This window comes from Eupeodes corollae, chromosome 2 (genome assembly GCF_945859685.1).
Source record: "Eupeodes corollae chromosome 2, idEupCoro1.1, whole genome shotgun sequence".
Lineage (NCBI taxonomy): Eukaryota > Metazoa > Arthropoda > Insecta > Diptera > Syrphidae > Eupeodes > Eupeodes corollae.
Window position 1 is genome coordinate 2688872 of NC_079148.1, and position 25532 is coordinate 2714403.

General features: G+C 35.2%; 1 protein-coding gene across 1 annotated transcript; it reads left to right on the plus strand.

The window, feature by feature from the left end:
• Positions 1-11627: 11627 nt before the first annotated feature.
• On the plus strand, positions 11628-23586 carry LOC129944170 (U5 small nuclear ribonucleoprotein 200 kDa helicase). The gene is made up of 9 exons (XM_056053404.1): positions 11628-11825; positions 11916-12079; positions 12151-12444; positions 12505-12739; positions 17500-22258; positions 22320-22494; positions 22566-22848; positions 22915-23157; positions 23220-23586. Exons 1-9 carry the CDS (start codon positions 11781-11783, stop codon positions 23460-23462), a joined length of 6441 nt encoding a protein of 2146 aa, XP_055909379.1. The 5' UTR covers positions 11628-11780; the 3' UTR covers positions 23463-23586.
• The last annotated feature ends 1946 nt before the right edge of the window (positions 23587-25532 follow it).

Sequence of the window (25532 nt, forward strand, 5' to 3'; positions counted from 1 at the left end):
GTCGCGGTTTTTTTATTTGATAGATATGTGCAAATAAATAATAACTATAGCAATTTAGGAAAGATTTATTTCTATTTTTAATTAATTTTCAAAGTTCACTTTTTTACATACAAAACAAGCAAAAATGGTTGATTTTGACATTTCTTCCCTGTTTTTGTTCAGTGTTGCCATACTTGCTTTTTATTTGGGGAGATTTCTTTGATTTAAGTGCTCAAATGTAAAAACTACTTTGCATATAGCCAAACTCGCACCCACCCCAAATCCTATAGTTATCCCAAGCAGGGGGGTTGCAGGGGCAGCATGCCCCTCCTTACATACCTAGCTTTTAGTACGCCGTGCTATCAATTCAAAAGACGTTGTTTTAGGCTCAAAAAATGCAATACAAAAAAAGTAGGGTTAAGGCCGAAAAAGAAAATATTGTTTTTCTATGGCTTAATGTTGTTTCCTCGCCTTAATATTTAAAACGTGCTCTATTAGTCTCAATACCTAACTGTAAAAAGAAATCAGAAGGAAAATCGTGCTGCGATAATGGAAAGTCGTCTTTGTTTTTGTGTAAAGTAATAATTTTGGAAAGGAAAATTTCTCAGAAATTATACTTGTAATCTTAGTTTTATGAACAGATTTTTGTATTTTTTTTAGATTTTAAAATTTAAATACACAATTACAAACTTGGTCAGTATCATCTTTATGAGCTATAATTTGTCTTGATATAGAGTAGATACATTTGTTTCGAATTTAAATAAATAATAAGGGGCCAGTTCTCTGGACTTTTATTTATTTAATATCAATTAGAGTTTACAATCTCAAATAGACTACCAAAATTTAAAAAATATTCATTGAATCATTATAAAATTAAAGCTATATACAAAAAAAATATAAAAAATATAGGCTTAACATATTTTTGAATGAGTTTCTTCTCAAATGAAAATTAAAATCTATATTATGTGATACATCATTAATCTCCCTTACACTGCGAGTTATAGGTTCATTAAACGCATAATTTACTCTACGAAACTTTACCCAGAATAAGGTTCGAATCCTTAGTTCTCTAGAAGAAGCGTAAATATTAATTAGCTATAGCAAATAAGTACAATCAATATGATATGATAAAATATTACTGACAAAATTTATGGCAAACATCTTACGGCTGTTTCCTAATGTCATACCAATAAGCTGACATCTAACATTTTATGAAGGCATTTCAATTTTCCAGCCAAGTTTTTTTTTCGTAAAAACTTTTTTCTATTCTTGTAATATGAACATTGTAATGAGGATTCCACACTACGCAGCAATATTCAAGGGATTGATCTAAAATACGCCACATAAAGGGCTTTAAGTGTGTAGAGGGACCAAACGAATTACGAAAAATAAAACTCAAAAAGTCATAGCTATCATTGAAACGAATCCGGGAAATTTTTTGAATATATATTTGACTGTATTTCCCTTTGATTAGATATGAAAATTATATAATGATCTATCGGAACTCACACGAAAAATGTCGACCTCCCAAAAATTCCAATGATTGGTTTCAATGATGAAAACCAATGATAGCTTTCATTATCCCTTAATACTGATTAAGGTGCCATGTTATAGATATCATTGGTTTCTTCATTAAACCTATATAATTGTTTTTTCTTAGGGCCATTCATCATTTAAATCAATAATTGGAATTTTATTGGGAGGTTGGTTATAAATTTAATTTCCCAATTAGAAGTAAGCATTTGAGTTTGGAGTTAATAATTGAAAATAAAGCTGACAGTTTGGAATACAAAGATAATAAAGGGGGATTTTTTAGGTATTATCTTTTTGGCAACACTGGTTTAAACAGCTGACTCACGTTTCGTGTTTCGTTCCACTGTCAAACATCTTCAGTTTGGTATATAATTTAACCATGAATTGTCTTACAAACGAACAACGCTTGCAAATTATTGAATTTTATTATCAAAATGCATGCTCTGTTAAGAAAGTTCATTGCGCGCTTTTTTACCGAAAAGTTGTGTTCAGCGACGAAGCTTATTTTTGTCTCAATGGGTACGTAAATAAGCAGAATTTACGATTTCGGCGTGTATATCAGCCAGAAGATTTGCAAGAACTACCAATGCATCCAGAAAAAGTCATATTTTGGTGGGGTTTATGGACTGGTGGCATCATTGGGCCGTACTTCTTTAAATATGATGCGAATCTTAACGTAACTGTGAATGGTGAGGGCTACCGTGAGATTGTATCCAACTTTTTTTTGCCCAAAATTCAAGAACTTGACTTGCATGACATGTTGTTTCAACAAGATGGTGCCACATGCCACACAGCTCACGCAACAATGGACTTATTGAGAGGCGAGCATTTTATTTCACGTTTGGAACCGGTTAATTGGCCGCCTAGATCGTGTGATTTAACGCCTTTAGATTATTTTGTGTGGGGCTATGACAAGCCCGCTTCAATTGACGTATTGGAAGACAACATTGAAACATTTATTCGTGAGATACCTGCCGAAATGTTGGAAAGAGTATGCCAAATTTGGACTTAGTGGATGGACCATTTGAGGCGCAGTCAAGGTTAATATTTGCATAAAATAATCTTATATAGACCGTACTATGGATTCAAATAAAGATTTTATGCATTTTTCTGAATTGTATGTATTTTTTTTAACTTTCCTATAATATTAAAAAAACACCCTTTACAACGCTTTTAAGAAGATTTTGTTTCAAATTTTGAAAAAAAATCAGCTGTTCATTGAACAATTAAACATGAACTAAGAAAAAAGTTCTAGATTAAATAAAGTATTTTTTGGTAAAACAAGTTTTAACTCTCCTAATTGCTTTTAAATCTCGAGACAAAACCAAAAATACCTAAGCTGGTGCCTTATTTTTTTTCGATCCAGTCAACATTTTTTTCTGACGGAAATCTGTCATTGAAACTGTATATAATTGAAAAACAAGAAAAGGCGTTTTTTTAGTTCAGAGCAGCGCCTAAACTGTCAAAAAATGTGTTTCTATTTTATCTCTGAACGTTCAGAGCTTCAAATTTCTGATCGTGCTCTGAGCTTGTTCAGAGCGTGCTCTATGAGGTCAGAATAAATTAACTGAGCAGGTTGAGTTGAATGAACACAAGCATTTGGAAGGTGAAATTGAAGACACAAATTCAAACAATTAAAATGGAGCAAGAAAACAGTCGGGCCGTGCAGAAGCTAAGTTTATATAAGAAATAACAAATGAAAAATATTTTTAAGAGTCTTGGTTTTATTTGAGGAGGCTTTAAATGGACGAGTATTCAGGTGTGTTTTAAAAATAATTCCGAACGCTCAGAACACGCTTTTGTCAGAGGATGTTTAGATCATGCTCAAAATGCTCGGACTCTGTTCATAGCTCTATTTTGAGTTAAAAAAGAAAAGTGCCTTAAGTAAAACGATTCGGTTCATTTTTTGACATTGAAGAAACAGCTGTTCAGAAAATGAATGAATGTAATGCAGGAAAATCATTTCTATCGTAAAGGAAAACAAATTAAGAATTTCAAAGCCAAAAATAGGAAAAATTCAATCGAAACTAAATATACAGATTAGAAAAAAAAGACATAACTTTTCTTACATTTTATCAATTAAATCTTTCTAAAGGACGTAAGTAAGAGCAAATGTTTGGTGTTAAATTATACTTATCTGCAAACTGGACATTTATTTTGTTGCATGAATGCCCTTATTATTTTTAACTTTCATTTCAAGAAAGAGATACTAATTGAGTTGACGAAAGGATTTTTATTTTTGGTCAAAAAAACATTTTTCAATTGCCAACTTCGATATCTTTTAAAATGTTGGTAAACAAGTTGGATAATATTCGACTCACTTTGACAAGCTCATCACGGGCATCTTTTATTTTTGATACAGGACTTCTTTATTAAAACTCTGCGTCCGGCGAACATACAAAATATGGTTCCGTGAAATAACACTCCAGAAATAAACTCCTTAATTGATCCTTAATTGCATTAAAAAAAATTATCCACAAATTCAAAAATGATAGTATTTATCAAACAATCATGAATTGATTCCGCAAAGAATAATGAAATAGTCTCTACAAAATTATTGAAATTTTAGGAGTTGTCTTACCTTCTTATTTATTTCCAATGCCCTTTTCACCTGGTGAGTGTTGGAAATATTTAAACCATCGGCACTGCTAAACACCGAGCTCGCCACCTACCGTACTTTACAAAAGTTATATAAAGGTAATTTTTATAAGTTGACCATATTAACAAAGTTAATTAAGTCCAACTATTGTGAGAAATAAGACCAACTTATTTTACAAAAGGGAAAGCACCCATTATTAAACCAATCATGAAATAACTCCCCAAACCAAAAATTAAATTAAATAAACTAGGTTGCGCCACAGTGCGTAGAAAACCAGGGCCTAGTGACTTACAACTCTCAACCATTCCTATGTGCGAGTAATCGCAGGGATGGAGGGGACCTACATTTTATATGCAAATCCAAACGGCTAGTTTGAGAAAGCACAAGAATAACTCTTGAAGAACCTCTCGCATAACAGTCCAACTCACTAACCATCATGCAACGAGTACTACAAAAAATTGTTTTTTGGCATTCATCCATCTTATGCTCTTCCTTTTTTTAAATTGGAGATGCAGAGATTTAATTAATGCGATATGTACATATACCGATGGCGCTGCCAATATAATAAGGTCAATAGTACTAAGTACTTTTTAATAACAAACAAATAATCTTTTCAACCCTGTACTTTTGGTATGATTGAAAGCAGGACTGTTGTTTTCGTTGATTTACTGCAATTACAAGTTGCAACCCAACCAACAAAAACAACCTTCACCTTCAGACATTTTACAGAGCTGGCATGAAAGGAACTAAGTATTTATATATTATAGATAGATACTAAAACCGAATGGCAAATAATGACTCACGCAGACACAGCCATTTTAAATTTCGAATTTCTACAGATAAGAAAATAATTTGATTTCATTACAAATAAAAAGGAGCGTACGTAAAATGTAAATTTATGTCATATTAAAAATAAATTAGTTGGCGCAATAATCCGTTGAGTATTAGGGCCTAGTGACCTACAACTAACTCTCTACCACATAGTAGTAAACCATGGCGTTATAGTTAGTGCGTTGGACTGTCACGCCAGAGGTCTTCGGTCCAATCCCTCCTTGTGCTATCTAAAGTCATTTTCATGGGTACTGCCTCTTGCGAGGAATTGACAAATCCTCGAAGTGTAATTACTGTCATGAAAAGAGCTTTCTCAAATGAATGTCATATACTAAATAATAATTGTATTTGAGATATGTCAAGGAATATATTATTGAAGCAACCAAAAGCATTAACTTATGACCAGCATGATGTACATACAATTTTTATTATAACACTGAATCATCCAAATTTCAAATCACTCACAATTTCATTTACTTCGATAAAACGGCTTAGGAAAAAGAAGGATTCTTATAAGTATATTTACTTAACGAAACCCAGAATGGTGTATTGTCATGTTTTCATATTTGATAAGTAAAAACTATGCCATTGCCAAAAATGGAACGATAAATTCAATAATAATTGGCATCGCTAAAACTTATTAGTAAAAATGTTCACTCACTCCCAGGACTTAGAAGAGGTCAAAGCTTCAATTCGACAACATTCTGCTAGTATATGAATTAATGTTAAGGAAAATCTACAAAAATTGTGTGTTTCGTTTCTTCAATGTACAGAAAAAGAAAATCAGGGCGGTGATGTAAATGACGAAATTTTTAAAATCCACAAGCTTTTAAAATAAATGTATGTGTATTAAAGGGAAAATTGTCATCCTTTTTATCTTTTCAATACCGCAAGATTCGTTCTGTTAGCTCACTTAGTAATTGAGTTTTGATTTTTAAAAATCTTTTCTTTGAACCTGAAATAACTTAAAATGTGGCTTGAAGTCTTTAAACTTATGAATGTTGACCAATCAGAGACTCTAAAATTATGACATCTGGATTTTACATGGATTTTTGTTTAATGAAAATGAAAACCAATGCGATGTCCTGCGGTGGTGATCATGATAAGAAAAAAGTATTTTTTAAAGCGTCCACTCATTTCAAATGAAAGATTGTTATTTTTACAATAAATGTATTATATATGTATTTTTAAAGTTGCAAGGTCTTAGTGTGAAAAACTGTAAAGAATGGTAAATATTAAAAATATATACACCGCAGCAGTTTTGAAAGAAAAGTACAAACATTTTGTCGCACATAAATCGTATCCAATACGCCCACATGATCTTGATATACATAAATTGTATTCTTGACATAAGTCAGAAACTTCATCAGCGTTACGTATACTTTTTATCTGTCAACATAATGTACATGTACTTTTTCGTTAAATATTTATGACAGATGAGAATTAATACTCTACGACTTTTCTTGAATGAACTTAACTACTTTGTATAGGTTAGGTACCCTTCCAATTTTAAGTTTATTGTTAAGCCTTAAGTCAAACTAAATTATGCTTTTTCACTAAGTCCAACAGAGTGAGGCACGCTATTTATGTTCTGTTGTCTTTTGTGTTCCACTTCCAATTTTTTTTTCTAAAATATGTACCACGAAACTATAAGAAACCTCTGCGGATACAGACATTTGGCTGGCATCTTAAATTAAACGCGTGAAATTGGGGTCCACCGGGCAAAGCCATAGCCAAGCCACATTTGATTTTAATTGCAATTGCATTGCAAACGAAATGCAGTTTCACACTCTCATTCATTCGCAGCATAATTTCGAATTACCCGCGATTAGGAGCTACAAATCGTGCAGAATGCATTTAGATGCGCAGCGCAGCGCCGCCACCGCCGCCGGCCGACTGCCGGTGGATATCAGCCACTTCCGTGGATCGTAGATTTAGCGAACGATTCGTGATCGTGGATGGGATGAGCTCAATATGCACCAGCAGAGCGCAGGTGTGTGCGGTCAGATGAACATCTTCGAAAATTATTAGACCGTGGATTTGAGTTGAGTATTTGGTGGTGTTTAGGCATTCCCAGCTCTTCCCAGAACAGAGAGTTGAATGGATATGTCTGTGCCTCGGCTGGCTGGTGTGGTGATGCATTCCTTAAGATGATGCAGTTTGCAGTTAAAGCAAGACTTTACTGTTCTTTTCTTTAATAAGAGTCTAGCGGAGGTTCGGTTAAAAATATATAGCATTCAAACTTGGAGACGGATGGAGGAGTATTGTACATTAGTTTAATTAATATTTGTTTTGTTTTTCTTTCGACGAATGCAATTTGCCGTATCATGATTATGATTATCAGTTGAAAGTTGGTTTTGTTTTTTGAAGTCTGGATATGTGGAATAGGTGATGTACTCGTAGCTTTATGGTTTTGGTTAATAAAGTGTGATTTATTACAGTTTGATTGTAGAGGCACATCATAAACGTATAGTTAGTAGCAACGGTGCGTTTTTTAATATCATTACATGTTAAACGAAGTTGAAAAATATTTGATGGAATCATGAGATGTAACTGTCATTTCTATCTAGATGCATGTATACAGGAGAATCATAAGGTATCTGACAGATGAGGGACTTCAACCAATGTTTGGCCAGTTTATATTTCTAACTTGGGGTCTCCATTGAAAATTTCCGATGACAGGACCAACAATCCAACGTCTAGTCCATGATCTGGTCATCGCAGTTTGGATTTTTCGAGCGGATCAAAATCCTGTCATCAAATTTGACGTTTGTGTTGTATGTAGTGGTGAGCGTCCATTTTCCACAGTCTTTTTGAAATTAAAATTTAATTTCGTTCAAATTGTCGTCGAATGCCTAAATTCATTAATTCAAAGTTATCTTTACTAGGCACAGAACAGCTTTAAAGCTGTAGACCAACATCCCACGAAAATTGTTATCGTCTGTACCACCCTTCCATAGTAATTCTTGAGTAGGTGCGCCTCCAAATCATGAAGTTTCCTTACTTCGAGAAATGGATTCACCCAAAACCTGTGTTTTCTTTTATCCTCTTGAATAGTTAACTGTTGTTGTGTATATAATTTGTTTGAAATTTAATTTTGTAAAAATCAACTACCAACACTAAAGGAAAATCAACAAAAAAGTGAACAACAGATTTACCGTTTCTAATGTAAAACGTGACATTTGAGGTTGCTTATGACAAGACATATGATGCCCAATCAAAAAAAACAAAGGATTCCAGATGAGATTGCGGAAGAGAAGCTGAATTCTATTTTACTCTTGTGGAGCCTCATAGTAAAAATCAAAGATGGATTGACAAGACAAAAGAATGAAATCTACTTACATAAACCCAACATTTAATTGCATGTCCTTTCAAAATTCAAATAATGCTTTAAAAAATTCTGATTCTGAGATTTCTGACAGCATAATAGTGAGAAATTGTATTTTTATTGCTTAGGATATGTAATCTGTAAAATCCTAGATATATATACTGGTCAATTGTTTAAAACCTCCATATACTTGTTATACATAATCTTTAATAGTCACAATCATACATAAGAAGGTCCTTGTTAAAACATTATAAGCCTTTATTTATAAGCTGGTATTATATACGGTGTAGAGCTATGCTAACTTTTTTACCTTTAACATTGAAACCCGTATTCATAAAGATAAAGTACACGAGTATTAGAGGTGAAGTAAGCTTAACCTGGTTCTGGAATATTAAAGCCGGAATAAAGTAATTTAAGCATCTAAATGTCATTTTGACATTTCAAAAAGTGAGTGTAAAAGAAATGTTTTCACAATTTTGAGTAAATATTAATGTATGTATTTATTGAATTTCATATAACATAATTATTTAAGACGTGGTTTTAAAAATACAATTTCGTTTTCTTGGATAAAACGCCTTAGGACAAAAAAGGATTCTGATAAGTATATTATTACTTACCGAAACCCAGAAGTTTAAGCTTTCTATTAAGAATAATACCAGTTATTTCCAAAAGAGAATTCATTCTTAATCATACGTCACTTTAGAAGCTGTCATCTTTCGATATTTGACAAGTAAAATTCACACCATTACTAAAAAAAAAACATTAAAATTTTCTTGACAGGTCGTTTATAGCTATCATTAAAAATGTCTGTCATTGAAAAAAAAATACTGAATGAAAACCACCGAAAAATGTTTACTGATAGAAATCTGTCATTTTGCAAAGAAAACTTTCCTGAACGTGTTTATTTATTGTTATAAAAATTTTTCAAGCGAAATCTTTAATAAATAGGGTCTATGTAAATATCCTCGTGAACTTATAAAGGACATATAAACCCAAATGTAATTGGTCATGAAAAATTGCATGAAAAGGATATGGTGCTGCAACCGTATAAACGTGGCGGCCATTTAACTGATATTGCTTTATAATTGTTATGCATATACCTTTCTCCTTAAATAATCCATTGATTTTTAGAAAAAACTGCTATTTTTTAAGATCAAAATGAAAATGTTTATATTAAAAGACATCAAGATCATTTAGTAGAGCGCCATATTTATCCATTTCACTATTTATCAGATTTCGCTCAAAGCACCTCTTAACAAATAAATTAACGCAATATGTAAGTTTTTTTTTAAAAAAAAAAACTCTATTTAAAATCTCGAAGGTGTTCAGTTCTTCTTAAATTGATCGTATACCAACAAGAAATGAAGTTTTGAATGATAAAGACTCGGAATCAGTTTTTGGCAACAAAAAAATAAGTTCTTACACAATTTAAAGATGAAAGATGTGGTCCCAAATGATTAGCCTGAGGAACTCCCAAAATGAAAATGAAAGTATTTTAAAAATAGTTTCTGAATCTAATCTTTCCAATTTTTTTTTTAATTCCACTTATTGAATTCAGGCAATAATCTTACTTTTTGCTGTCCATAGTTCGGTCATTTAAGAGCCTATTTTCAAGCTTAATCATAAAACCAAGTGTGCTAAAATTTGAAGATTAATATTTCTTAGGGCCACCTTCACCCATTATCAAAGCCTGTAATTACTGCAGCATTGATTCGAAAAGTTTTTTTTTTTGAAAGACGGGAAGTTATTTTCCTAAATTTAAGTGATCTTGTCTTTCCATAAATTTCGTTGCTTGGGTTTTATTTCCGGAGCTTTTGTTTTATTTCTTCTCTATTCAATGCGTTTGAGGTACGATGAATGAAGTGGGGTCTTGAGTTATTTTCCGGCATTATGAAGAAACAATTCCTTAACAACAAACGATCTATGTTCAGAATCGTTATGTGATATATCACAAAATATCTGATCTATCACAGGATTTTGTTTTATATTCAATAAACGTCAAGAGAAATAAGCAGCAAATCACAAAAACTCTAAACTTAAATTTCCTTCAGAGTTTTGTATGGTTCTAATACTGTAGTAGCCTGCAGATTGAAAAAGTCAGCGATTTTGAAAAGATGTCTATGAATTTGACAGCTGAGAAAATGTCAAACTGAGCTGACATTTCTGTTTAGTAATTCAATTTGCTTTAAAAAAATATGTTTTAGAATTTCGAAGAGCACTTCGCCAAAAGAACTGTATTTAGTGAGGAAGCTCATTTTTGGTTAGGTGGCTTCGTCCATAAGCAAAATAACCTTATACTGGGCGAAGAAAATCCTCAAGCCATTAATGAATCACCATTACATTCGTTAAAGTTAACCTCGGGTCATTATATACATATATGCTGGCGATATAACGATAAACGGTCCTCTTAACTGACCCTTCTCATTTGGCGACTATACGCCTTTCGATTTATTTTTACGAAACTGTGTGGCGTTTGCGTACTTTTTGCACTAAAATTCGTTAAAAGACATATTTTAAAGAGTGGGGAAAAAATTCTCTCATAAAAAGACAAAACTAAAAAAGTAACCGAACGGGAAAACAACAAATTTTCCACAATTTGACTGTCAATAAAAATATAAATTTAGAAACATCATCGTTTCATTTCGTGTTTAGAATGTATTTATGTTTTGTAAATGGATAAATTAAGACCGCATGAACTTCAAGCAACATCTTGCTGGTCCATTGTTTATTTGAAAATTTCAATCTTGTTGCTGGTTTTTGGAAAAGAATTTTTAATTGTATGTATAAGTTACAGCAAAAGCGAGCAAGTTCTATCAAATTTGAAACTTTTCAAAAATCAGCCCAAAGAAATTTCTTGGGCTACTCTCGTGAGCACTTGTTTTTACGAAAAACTACGAAATTTTTGAGTACGCGAACAGGATTTAGTTAAATTTTGTAATTTTTCGTAAAATTAAATTTCGTAATTACGCGAACGGACTTAATTTTCTCTTATTCTAATTTAAAATATTTGAGTTAAAAAAAATATCCGATATACATTTTCACTTAGTTTCACTACGCAAAATGTTTTGCGTAATGTTTCTTTCTCCGCAATTATCTCATGTAATCTCATAAATGTTCTATGCAATCCACTTTCATAACCAAACAATAGCAAATATACTAAAATTTTTTTAAAAACACATCTCTTCTGTTCTTCCACAGGAAATTTCCAAAACTCTTATAAATACTTTGAATTTTCTATTTAAATTAACTGACGGATGTGAATAAGATTTCTTTATAACGTAAACGCAATGTTATACAATAAAAATGGCTACACTTAAAAACCCACGTTACGATACATGACAGATGTCAAAAACAGAACAGAAGCCGTGTTTGTGAGTGGAGTGCGAAGAACTGCAGAAATCATATCGCTTTATGAAATTTTTCTTAGACGATAAATAAAATAAATACAAAATTCTGCAAATTATTAAAAAGTTCTTTTTATAAACCAATAAATAAAATAAAACACACTCCATGGCGGATGCTGCAGCTAGACAGCTTCAGTACGAGTACAAAGCGGTAAGCAAAACCAAAACATTTCCATTAACCTATAAAATGAATGCTTTTTTCTAAACGTTTACATTTCTCTGGGACGCCAAATTCGTGTAGAACTCTAATCTTGTGCTCCAAGCTGATGTGCGTCTTATCGAGCGTCCACGACGTGATGAAGCGACCGGTGAAGTTGTATCGCTTGTAGGGAAGCTAGATGGAACCCGAATGGGCGATCGTTATCAGAGAACCAAGCCTGAAAAAACAGAAGAGCGAAAGCAAAAGTTTGTTCAACTATTATATTATATACAAAAGAAAATTGTTTTAATTTGCTTGTTTTCTATTTAAACTATAGACGGCAAAAACGTGATGAAGCCCAATATGACTTTGAGCGGATGAAAGGTGCCACTTTGCTTTCCGAAGGCATTGACGAAATGGTCGGTATTGTTTATCGGCCAAAGACTCAAGAAACCCGACAGACCTACGAAGTGTTGTTGAGTTTCATTCAAGAGGCTCTGGGTGACCAACCGCGTGATATTCTTTGCGGTGCAGCTGATGAGATCTTGGCAGTTTTAAAGAACGACAAGCTAAAGGATCGAGAACGCAAACGTGAGATTGATAGTCTCTTAGGAAGTGTTGCTGATGAAAGGTAAGTTAGCAAGTACAAATACGAATACAAAGTAAGATGATTTAATGTTCAAATTCTTAGATTTGCTCTGTTGGTGAATTTGGGCAAAAAAATCACAGACTTTGGGGCAGATGCATCGACTGCCCTCAATGTAACCAACAACGAAGAACAAATCGATGAGACCTATGGAATCAACGTGCAATTTGAAGAATCCGAAGAAGAGAGTGACGAGGATATGTACGGAGAGATTCGAGATGAAGATGGACAAGAAGAGGGCGAAGAAGCGCGAGTTGATCACACATTGCATGCAGAGAACGTAAGTTACTTTGATTTGAAATGGGTTTAATTTTTAGTTGAATTGAGTTAGCACCTCTTCAAGGTCCAGATTATTTCTTGGTTATTTTAATAAGCAACGGGTTAAATAAATAAGAATGATAGGTACCTACCCAGACAAAATAAATGCTCACGAGGTTTATTAGGTTCTTCAAGTTTTAAGGTTCTATTTTCGTACTAACTGTAGATTTGTAAGTGAAGTTTTTATTTAGAATTAACACATAAGGTGAATAGTCGAACATTGATTGAATCCATTAGCTCGTTTAATTTCTATTTATCGATAGAGCTGCCAATAGATTTTGAAGATGAGTTGACATGATGACATGATTCAATAAAAATGTTCAAAAGCTAAACAAAATTGTATTACATTAGAAAACTTGCTTTCAAAGCTACGTAATCTCTAATTTATAAAATTCTCCTGTCACAGTGTTAGTTGCTATACTCTTTCGAAACGGCTTAACCAATTTCAATAAAATTTTTCATATACATTCGGTAGGTCTGAGAACAGGTTTTTATCTGCTTTTTTATATTCCTAAGTGCTATTGTTTAATTGCATCAAACTGTACTCACGATAGTATTCAGGGATAATGAAGCATTGATTGCTATTGAGAATCCTTAATTATTATTACCAACTTACCACTCAGTCAATTCGGTATAAATTCACCAAATCGAAATGCATCTGATTTAATAGACGCTGAATTGAATCGTGAACTACAATAAAATACTGTAGACATGGCAGCGATTGTTGCTCGCAATGCCCCACTAATGAATGAAGAAATATGCGTGTTCAAATGCTTCGAGATCCATCCGCTGAAACATTCTCAAAATTCTCAATGAAACTGGATGCATTAAATTACTGGATGATTTCTGCAAGATTATTGATTCACAAGAGGCTCTCGTAGACCAGATGTTTCCCGATGTACACAGACAAAAAACAAATCATGAGTGGCTTGCAGAAAGAGCAATCGTAGCAGCAAAAAATGTGGATGTTAACGAATTAAATCTCCAGATACAACATTTGTTAATAGGAGATTTGGTGTCATACAAATCTATTGATACAGTTTGTGATGCTACCGAAGTTGTAAATTATTCAACTTAATTTTCGAACTCATTGGATTTACCAGACATTGCACCGCATAATTTGCAACTAAAGGTTGGATCTCCTAAATCTCTAAATGGCTCGCGAATCCTTTTTATACCCACATATGTGCCAATTCAATTCAAACGTCTTCAATTTCCAATTAGGTTGGCATTTGGAATGACTATCAATAAGTCTCAAGGCCAAACGATGTCTGTCTGCGGCTTAGATTTGAGCACTTCATGTTTATTACACGGACAATTATACGTGGCGTACTCTCAAGTGGGCAAACCATCCAGTTTGTTTGTATTGGCGAAAGATGGGATCACAAAAAATATTGTACATTCTGTTACATTAAAGGATTGATATTTATTTTGTAGTATAGTCACAATAAGGGATATGTACCGTTTACAGTTTACTCTATACCTCTCCCAATTATATAGCTACCACATCCTTACACACTTACAATAAGTTAGTTATTTATTTCTAGCAAAATATTCTCTAGAAATTATTTTATGACAAAACTACGTTTGTCGGGTTAGCTAGTAAAATGTATATATTTTATTCAATTCTTTTAAATGATAAATCATTTTCATTTTGATAATAACTAAATAAACTTAAACTTCACTAAACCAAAAGCATAAATGTTTTAAAAAAAAATGAGCCACAACTTGTGCTGTATACAAAAAGCCTAAGTAAAAACTCTGCCGCGAAAAGTAATGAGATGTAAAATTACTACAAGTTCTTAATTTACAAATGTTTGATATCAATTTATTTTTCGAAAGGTTACATTGAAGCCACTTTGAAAGATAACTGTTATTGGAAGATTACTGGTTAAAATTGTATGGGCTTACTAATCAAGTCTCAAAGTACTAAAATGTGGATAATTTTGTCCATTCTTTTTGTTGTACTTATTTTCATTTTTCTATAAAACTTAGAAGTGGTATTTTTCATAACTCGTATTTTGCATATTTCGCCAAAATCGAAGTGCTGTATCTCAGGAACTTTACTATGGAGCTAAAATTTTCTATAAGAAAAGTCATATCAACAAATTTCTTGGAATACAAATTGTGAAATGATTGCAGTTTGTTTTGAGAAACCCATGCATAAAGTTTACTTTACTTGAGACACAAATACAAATTTTCATATCGTCAGGATAAGGTGCATTTTCTTGCAAAACGAATACTTTTATTCTAAAAATATTAAACAGAAGATGCTTAAGATTGCTTCCTTGTGGAATTTTAATAATACTTAAATAATTAGTTTGAAGTTTAACGCATTGTGCTCTATTTGTAACATTACAATTGAATTGTTTTAGAAGAAAATTCCATGAATACCAGAATACCATAGATAGAAAGTTTTTATAAAAGCTGGTATTTTTTTTTTGTAAGTCAATTTGAATTTTATTTCAAAGCATTTTTTGTTTTTAAATTAAGGCTTAATCTAAGTCATATTGCTTAGCGCATAAATTTATCCACCTTATTGTAGCATTTGTTGGCTCATATTTGAGCTCTTAAAGGATTTTTGAAGCTGCTGACGAGTGAGACAGAGCTTGTTTTGCAATTAATGATATATTATTGTTTTCCCGAATTGCAGAAAAAGCTCTTTTAGAATCATATAATTTTTACCAAAATGGTAAAGTTAAATACAAAGGAAATTTTATAGCTTAATACCATAATTTTGAGTTTTTCAGCGTTAACAGTGTGGTTCCAATATTTACTTTATGCACTTAAAAGGGTTCATCATTGCCTGTTTACCTTAGATAGTGTCACATAAAACATAATACATTTCTACATCTAAATACGTCAGCATTGTAAGGCTGTACTAACATTTAACATCTTTGGTTATATCATTGACTTAAATTATAAAAGGCAGTGCATTAAGAATACAGTCTTGTTTAACACCTATTGAAGTTTTCTTATGAAATTGAATCACTATCCCACAAATACGCGATATTATTATTATACAGAGCTTTCACGTAAGATTGTATCAACAACTACCTAAAAATCTACAAAAAATGTATATAGCTTTCTTATGTATAAATCAGCAGATATTAGTTAGGCAGAATTTCTGGTCGGTTGAAGAATCCAAAATCCGGCTTCAGAAAGTTATTTTCTTCAATTCATTCATATAACATATATTGCATAAAAATGCGGAAAAGAGTTTGGCTAAATTATTTAAAAACGTGTCTCCTTAATCGCCTATATCCGGGTGTAGCTAAATGATGGCGCAACAAAAATACATGCTTGCTGATTGACTGAAAATATGTGGGAACTGAAAAAAAGGCGAGGTTGTTCAGGCCAAGGTAAACGCCTGGAAGAACGAGTTAAAGTTTGTGTTCATTTTTCTTTTGAAAAGAAATTAAAATTTACTTAAAAAGTCGGGGAGGAAAAGTTTGCATTGATATTTTCCGAACTCACGATTCCACTCAAAAGTTGTTTTAAGGCCATTCTCATACCGATTCAGCATTCGGGAACCACCTGATTGTCACCTTGTTTAGTTTGTGTGTCCACTATCTGTCGCTTTGTAGAGCACCCGCCGTACGACTTCTATTGTTATTGGCAGTGGTCACAAAAACAAGATACTTAATAGGAGGACTCGGTTTGATGGGAACGAGGTTTCAACTTAGCTCATCAAGCATCTTTAGGAAGAAGGAAGAATGAATAAGTAGCTGAAAAGCGTGATAAACTTAACTGCAATAAGTTTTTACAAAATTGAACGAGAAATGATTCATGTAAACAAAAACTAACCAAATAGCACCTTCTGTAATTCGTTAGATTTTTGTCCATTATTTTTTCTATTATTTTCTTGTTTTCTTTTAGGGATGAACCACATTTTTGTTTGCTTGTAAAAAGTCCAATAAATCTTTCTTTCGGGTTAGTTGATGAAAGTTGAGACTAAGTATTTTGATGTGTACTGTTCATATAGATATTCATTCAAAAAACATATACATATAAGCTTTTCGAATTTGATGAAATCAATTTGTATCTATTTCAAAATTAGATTTTTCGAATTCTCTAAAAGTTTTAAAAGACAATCTTTTCTAAGTTCTTGGTATAAATTCACTAAAACCAATAAACAAAATTTCTATAAGTTTCTTATCAACTTCATCTAAGTACAAGTCAGAAAAGGTACGCACCCAGCCAAATGACGATAAATAATTATTGAATGCATTAAAAACTAAAAGCATTTCTAACGTATTTTTCGGATTATCGCTTAGGTCATGCCCTCGAATTTTAAAATTTGTAGTAAATGAAAGGATATGTTTACCAAAACTCGAAAGATAAGGTTGGCATGTAAAAAGTGATTTCGAGTATTCCCTTTTTTCTAGGATGTAGGGATCTAACAAATAATGAGCAATGTGCTATAAAAAAAACAAGCTTTGGAAAGTCGAAAATGGTTTGTTTTTTTATCTAATTGAATTTGAAATTCTTCCTAAAATTGGAAGAACAAATTTACAAAATTATTTAACGCTTTCGAAGCCACAAAACTGAGAAAAATGAACACTTGAAAAACGTGGAAATATTTTCTATACTAAATTTAATTATTAATGACCGTAACCCTCACTTCCTTTGTAGCCAAAAACCCACATTTAATTTTTAGTCACAAGTAAATGAATAAATGACACTAACAACTTATTTCTTTTTTTTACATTATCAACTTAGCTTATGGCTGAAGAAGCAACCATGGCCAATGTCAAAAAAGAGCGGGGCTTACATCCCCTCGACATCGATGCCTACTGGCTTCAGCGCTGCCTTAGCAAATACTACAACGATGCCATGGTATCACAAAGCAAAGCAGGTGATGTCTTGAAAATTCTCAAAGACGCCGCCGATGATCGTGATTGTGAAAATCAACTTGTATTGCTCCTCGGCTACGATTGTTTTGATTTCATTAAATTGCTGAAAAACAACCGTCAAATGATCCTCTACTGTACGATGCTGGCCTCTGCGCAAACCGATGCCGAACGGCAAAAAATACGCGACCGCATGAAGAGTGACAACCACTTGTCGAAAATCCTGCGTCAACTAGACACAGGCAAGAGTGAAGATGACGAATACGGCAACTCATCGCGTTCAAATAAACGATGCAAAGAGGAGAACGATGCCGACGGTGGTCAAGGAGGTGCTGCCGAACAGGTGGCTGGAGTGCGTCAAGTTCTGGAACTTGAAGAGTTAGCATTCACGCAAGGATCACATTTCATGGCAAACAAGAGATGTCAACTGCCTGATGGTTCCTTCAGAAAACAACGTAAAGGCTATGAGGAGGTGCATGTGCCAGCTCTGAAGGCAGCTGCATTTGACGACAAAGAAGAACTGCAGCCCATCGACAAGCTTCCCAAGTACGTCCAGCCGGTGTTTGAGGGTTTCAAGACGCTCAATCGAATTCAGAGTCGTCTGTGGCATGCCGCTCTCGAGTCCGATGAAAACCTGCTTCTCTGTGCGCCCACTGGTGCGGGAAAAACAAATGTCGCCCTATTGACAATGATGCGAGAAATTGGCAAACACATCAACGAAGACGGAACCATAAATGCAGACGATTTTAAAATCATCTACGTGGCGCCTATGAAATCGTTGGTACAAGAAATGGTGGGTAACTTTGGGCGACGGTTGGCTTGCTATAATCTGACTGTGTCTGAATTGACGGGAGATCATCAGTTGACGCGGGAACAAATTGCAGCGACTCAGGTGATTGTTTGCACACCCGAGAAATGGGACATCATAACTCGTAAAGGAGGCGAGAAGACATTCACTACTCTCGTGCGTTTAGTTATTATCGATGAAATCCATTTGCTGCACGACGAACGTGGCCCGGTGTTGGAAGCTTTGGTAGCCAGGACAATCAGAAATATCGAAACGACACAGGAAGAAGTTCGATTGGTTGGACTTTCGGCCACCCTACCAAATTACCAAGACGTTTCGACCTTCCTGCGAGTGAAGCCCGACAAGGGACTGTTTTACTTTGACAATAGCTTTCGGCCAGTTGCTCTGGAACAGCAGTATATCGGAGTGACTGAGAAAAAGGCACTTAAGCGATTCCAGGTAATGAATGAGATTGTCTATGAAAAGACAATGGAACATGCTGGGCGCAATCAAGTGCTGGTATTTGTGCATTCCCGCAAGGAAACAGGCAAAACAGCCCGAGCGGTAAGGGACATGTGTCTGGAGAAGGATACTCTGGGAAGCTTTTTGCGTGAGGGTTCCGCCAGTATGGAGGTCCTGCGAACCGAGGCAGAGCAAGTGAAGAACTCGGAACTGAAAGAACTGCTCCCCTATGGCTTTGCCATCCATCATGCTGGAATGACTCGAGTCGATAGGACTCTGGTTGAGGATCTCTTTGCAGATCGACACATTCAAGTTCTCGTTTCCACGGCTACCCTGGCCTGGGGTGTGAATTTACCCGCTCATACCGTCATCATAAAAGGAACTCAAGTGTACAACCCGGAAAAAGGACGCTGGGTAGAGCTCAGCGCTCTGGACGTTCTCCAAATGTTGGGTCGTGCTGGTCGACCACAGTATGACACCAAAGGTGAAGGTATTCTCATAACCAACCACAGTGAACTTCAGTTCTATTTGTCGCTCCTAAATCAGCAGTTGCCGATAGAATCTCAGTTCATATCGAAAATGCCAGACATGCTCAATGCAGAGATTGTCTTGGGAACGGTTCAGAACGTCAAGGACGCAGTTAACTGGCTTGGTTACACGTATTTGTACATAAGAATGCTGCGCAATCCCACGCTCTACGGGGTAGGACACGAAAAGATAACCGAAGATCCACTTCTGGAGCTGCATCGTGCTGACTTGGTTCACACTGCAGCGTTGCACTTGGACCGCAGTGGATTGTGTAAGTACGATCGTAAGAGTGGCCACTTCCAGGTGACCGAGCTGGGAAGAATTGCATCGCACTTCTATTGTACTCACGAGACCATCATGACCTACAACCAACTGTTGAAGCCAACGCTGAGTGAAATCGAGTTGTTCCGCGTGTTTTCGCTGTCATCGGAGTTCAAACACATTGCAGTGCGCGAAGAGGAGAAGTTAGAACTTCAAAAACTGATGGAACGTGTCCCAATCCCTATTAAGGAGTCAATGGAGGAGAATAGTGCCAAAGTTAATGTCCTCTTGCAGGCTTACATCTCGCAACTGAAACTCGAAGGATTCGCTTTGATGTCGGACATGGTTTTCATTACCCAATCGGCATCTCGTCTTTTGCGAGCCATATTCGAAATAGTTCTCCATCGAGGCTGGGCTCAGTTGTCGGACAAAGCGCTAACGTTGTGTAAAATGATCGATCGTCGGATGTGGCAATCGATGACGCCGCTGAGACAATTCAAGAAGATGCCCGATGAGATAGCAAAGAAGCTCGAGAAGAAAAACTTCCCCTGGGAGCGTTTGTACGATCTTGAGCCCAACGAGATCGGAGAGTTGATTCGTGTTCAGAAATTGGGTAAAACGATTCACAAGTTTGTCCATCAATTCCCCAAACTCGAACTCTCAACTCACATCCAGCCAATCACAAGATCGACTCTGCGGGTGGAGTTAACCATCACACCCGACTTCCAGTGGGACGAAAAGGTGCATGGTCAATCGGAGGGTTTCTGGATTCTGATCGAAGATGTCGATTCTGAGGTTATTCTGCATCATGAGTTCTTCCTGCTGAAGGAGAAGTACGCCGCCGATGAACATTGCATCAAATTTTTCGTTCCGGTATTCGAGCCTCTGCCACCGCAATATTTCCTCCGCATTGTTTCAGATCGATGGATTGGTGCTGAGACCCAATTGCCGGTTTCCTTCCGTCATTTGATATTGCCAGAGAAGAACATGCCACCGACCGAGTTGCTGGATCTTCAGCCACTCCCAATAACAGCGCTGAGAAACCCAAGCTACGAGACATTTTACGTCGATCGTTATCCGCAATTTAATCCCATACAAACTCAGGTCTTCAATGCGGTCTACAACAGCGATGACAATGTGTTTGTTGGTGCTCCAACTGGGTCTGGAAAAATGACGATTGCCGAATTCGCTATCATGCGACTTTTGCTCCAAAATCCCGAAGGAAGATGTGTCTACCTGATATCGAAGGAAGCTCTGGCCGATTTGGTATTCAACGACTGGCACAATAAGTTCGGTGGACAATTGGGGTTGAAAATTGTGAAGCTAACCGGCGAAACCGGAACTGATTTGAAGCTTCTGGCTAAGGGACAAATTATCATCACCACCGCCGACAAATGGGATGTCCTTTCGCGTCGTTGGAAGCAAAGGAAGAATGTCCAAAACATCCAGCTCTTCATTGTGGATGAATTGGAATTGGTCGGAGGGGAAGATGGACCGGTTTTGGAAATTGTTTGCTCAAGAATGCGGTATATTTCGTCACAGATTGAGAAACAAATCCGAATTGTAGCTCTCTCATCATCACTGGCAGATGCTAGGGATATTGCCCAGTGGCTGGGATGCAACACGAATGCCACATTTAACTTCCATCCAAGTGTCCGTCCGATTCCTTTGGAACTGCACATTCAAGGATTCAATGTAACTCACAACGCAACGCGGATATCAGCCATGTCAAAGCCCGTGTACAATGCAATTGTAAAATACAGTCCCCATAAGCCTGTCATTGTTTTCGTGTCATCGCGGAAACAGGCTCGTTTCACAGCAATCGACATTTTGACATATTGCGCGTCTGAAGTTCAACCGAATCGATTCTTCCACGCAGAGGAGGAGGACATCAAGCCGTTCTTGGACCGAATGCAGGACAAGACCCTTAAGGAAACGCTCTCCCAGGGTGTGGCCTACATTCACGAGGGTCTGAGTGCATCGGATCACAGGCTGGTGGAGCAACTCTTTGACTCCGGTGCTGTCCAGGTGGCTGTGGTGACTCGTGACCTGTGCTGGGGCATGAGCATCTCTTCGCATTTGGTGATCATAATGGACACACAGTTCTACAATGGCAAGAATCATTCCTACGAGGACTATCCCGTGACAGATGTGCTGCAGATGGTGGGAAGAGCGAATCGACCAATAGAAGATGCCGACGCTAAGTGTGTCCTGATGTGTCAGTCGTCGAAAAAGGATTTCTTCAAGAAATTCTTAAACGAACCTTTACCCATCGAAAGTCATTTGGATCACCGTTTGCACGACCATTTCAATGCTGAGGTCGTGACGAAGACAATTGAAAACAAACAAGATGCTGTGGATTACCTCACCTGGACCTTCCTCTACAGACGTCTCACACAAAATCCCAACTACTATAATTTGCAAGGTGTCACTCATCGTCATTTGTCGGATCATCTGTCGGAGCTGGTTGAGAACACGCTCGCCGATCTAGAGCAATCGAAGTGTATAAGTGTCGAGGATGATATGGACACGCTGCCGCTCAATTTGGGAATGATTGCAGCTTATTATTATATCAATTATACAACAATAGGTATTTAAGATTTGTGTTCTTGGGTAAAGGGCTTAATTTGACTTTTTATTGTCTTTTCTAGAACTCTTCAGTTTGTCGCTTAATAGCAAAACAAAAATCCGAGGTTTGTTGGAAATTATATCATCAGCTGCGGAATATGAAGACATTGTGGTGCGACATCATGAGGAAGGAATTCTCAAGACCCTGTCGCAGAGATTGCCAAATAAAATCACAGGACCTAATGAATCTACTCCTAAGTGAGTTAACCTCTCTTTCAGTGGCTTGATTTTGATTTTAAATGGTTTTTTTTGTTCTTATTCCCTTCCAGATTCAATGACCCACATATTAAAACTAATCTTCTGCTCCAAGCACATTTGTCACGGTTACAATTGGGACCAGAACTGCAAGGTGACACTGAGATAATTCTCGGAAAGGCTATTCGTTTGATTCAAGCCTGTGTGGATGTTCTCAGTTCAAATGGTTGGCTATCGCCAGCTGTGGCTGCTATGGAATTGGCTCAGATGGTGACACAAGCTATGTGGAGTAAGGATTCATATCTCAAACAGCTGCCGCATTTCAATACCGATATTATCAAGAGATGTACAGAAAAGGTGAGATATCTGTTAGGTTAAAATGGACACACAAAAATTAAAATTATTTTTGTATCTATTTTCAAGAAAATCGAGACCGTATTCGACATCATGGAACTGGAAGATGAAGATCGATCGAAATTACTTCAGCTTTCTGATGCTCAAATGGCAGATGTGGCTCGTTTCTGTAATCGTTATCCCAACATCGAGATGAGCTTTGAAGTTGTCGACAGTGAACGTATCCACTCGGGATCAGCAGTCAATGTTGTTGTTCAACTGGAACGAGAAGACGAAGTCACTGGGCCCGTTATTGCTCCGTTTTTCCCTCAGGTAAGATTGTTTTTCTTTTTTTTTATGAATATTTGTGATTGATTTATTTCTTTTTTAATTAGAAACGAGAAGAAGGATGGTGGGTGGTTATTGGTGATCCAAAAACAAATTCATTATTATCAATTAAACGTTTAACTTTGCAACAAAAGGCTAAAGTTAAGCTTGATTTTGTTGCTCCGGCACCGGGACGTCATGAGTATACTTTGTATTACATGAGTGATTCATATTTGGGTTGCGATCAGGAATATGCGTTTTCAATAAATGTTGGTGATTTCCAATCGGAGAGTGAAAGTGATTCAGAATAATTATTGTATTGCATATATTTAATAAAACAAAATAGATTAGTTTGTATAATGTTTTTTAACATTTATTTTTATTTCATTGTCGACTATAAGAGTTTGGTGAATAAAATATTTGAAATAATGTAAATTTTTAGTTTCTTTCTTTACTTTTCGACTAATGAACAGGAGGAAATAAAATATTCGTCGTAAAAAGCACACTAAATCACATAATAAATGACAGTAGAGTCATGCCAATTCCGAAATTTAAACTGTCTTAAATGTATATTAAGATGTTCGGAGATTAAGAAGAACCAATCCTCATGAGTGGATGGACAAAAAGCTTTAGAAAGTATTACAACTATAAAGGTCCCCTAAAGCGAATTCTAAACTAAGAAATAGGTCGCATTCACAAAGCTAGTAGCTAGGCTACGTAGTCATGGGCTGATTGGCTAAATCTAACTACAAAAGTAGTTGAAATTTCTCCTCCGACGCACGTAGTGAAAAAAATTCGGCTACAAAGTTAGTGGAGAATGATTTTGACGTTTCACAATCAGCAGCTCGGTTAACCACACGAATTCAAAATAAAATAAATCATTAAAATTGTGTCTTAAATTTGATTTTATTGAATTTGAAAACACGAAATATAAGTTAAAGTTATCAAATCAAAAATGTTTCTTATTTTATATATTTGAATTTGTCAATAATATGGAAGTTCCAGATTGACTAGCTTAGTAGTGTTGTTTTGTGGCTACGTAGTCAAAATTCAATTAGCTTTGTGAATGCGCCCATAGAAAACATTTTTTGATTCTTCATAGATTGGCCTTATAAACCGGTGGTTTTAGTGCGGTAAGATTCCTACTCTAACAGCCCTATTATGAGTATCAATTTGATAGTTGATAATATCTATCAACTTTTTGATGAATTGGTATTATGAATATCAAGTTTTAATTTTTAAACCGATTGTGAATAGTTTATTGTGAATTAGTATTTTTAATCTGGTTTGACGTTTCAATTTTTGTTTTAAAATTTTGTTATGTGGCTGGAGTTACAATTGTTTGGCGAAAATGTAAGCTGTTCTAATAAATAAGATGCCATTTTTTAAAAATATATATTTTATTTAGGAACGGAATAGTAAGTAACAGAAAAGAATTAGAATCAATGGAGCAAAATCCTGAAGTGGTAAGGGAGATGTTGTCCAAAGACGACCTAGCAAAAAAGTGGGAAGCTATCGCACTGCAGTTGAATAGCTTGGGGTCTCCACAACGCGACTCACTTGCGGGTGTTGAATTACCAAATTTGACTGATGAAGGTTGGAAAGCCTGAAGCTTTGAATTAATCTGCAATGAAGTTTCCTCAGCCAATGCAAGAATTAAATAAAAGTATCTTATTACAAATGTTCGCCCAAATCCATTTTGTTGGAAGAATCACATAATGTTCTGAATATTTAGAGTTGCTGACTTGCGTTAACTTCATCATAACTCCCTTCAAAAAATAATTCCGTCGAAGTCATATTTGCTTCAATTTTTTTGTTTGCCTTTGAAAAAACGGGAAAAATAAGGTTTTTGTTTGCATGCGAACATAAACCTATAACAACCTAATTAAACATCGTCAAAAAAGGAATTTTAAAAATGAAATGCATACAAATAGCGGTTTCTTTATATTTATATTTTTTTCTTAGAAGATAATAAAACAAATGTACCTTTTATAATTATTTTTCAAAATTAAAAAGTGTTTGAGAGGAATCAACCAAGAATTTGTGGTGAATATGAAAATTGATGTATGTATATCTATTTTTTTTATATCCGTAATACCAAGTTTGTCAAAAAATCATTCACAATAATGGTAATCGACAAACTTGATAGTTGATAGCCATAATACCAATATTGTTATATATCAACAGTCTTATTTAAAAACGCTGTATAGAGCCTACATAAAGTTATGTAATCTCTATAATGCCTCTAAACGCAAAAATGCTATTTATAAAACTTATACAAGGTTGCATAGTCCCATAATAAGCTAAACGCGTTTTGAGGTTGAATAGAGCCTACATAAGGAAATCATTGTTATTATTATTTCGTAAATGTCATTTTGATT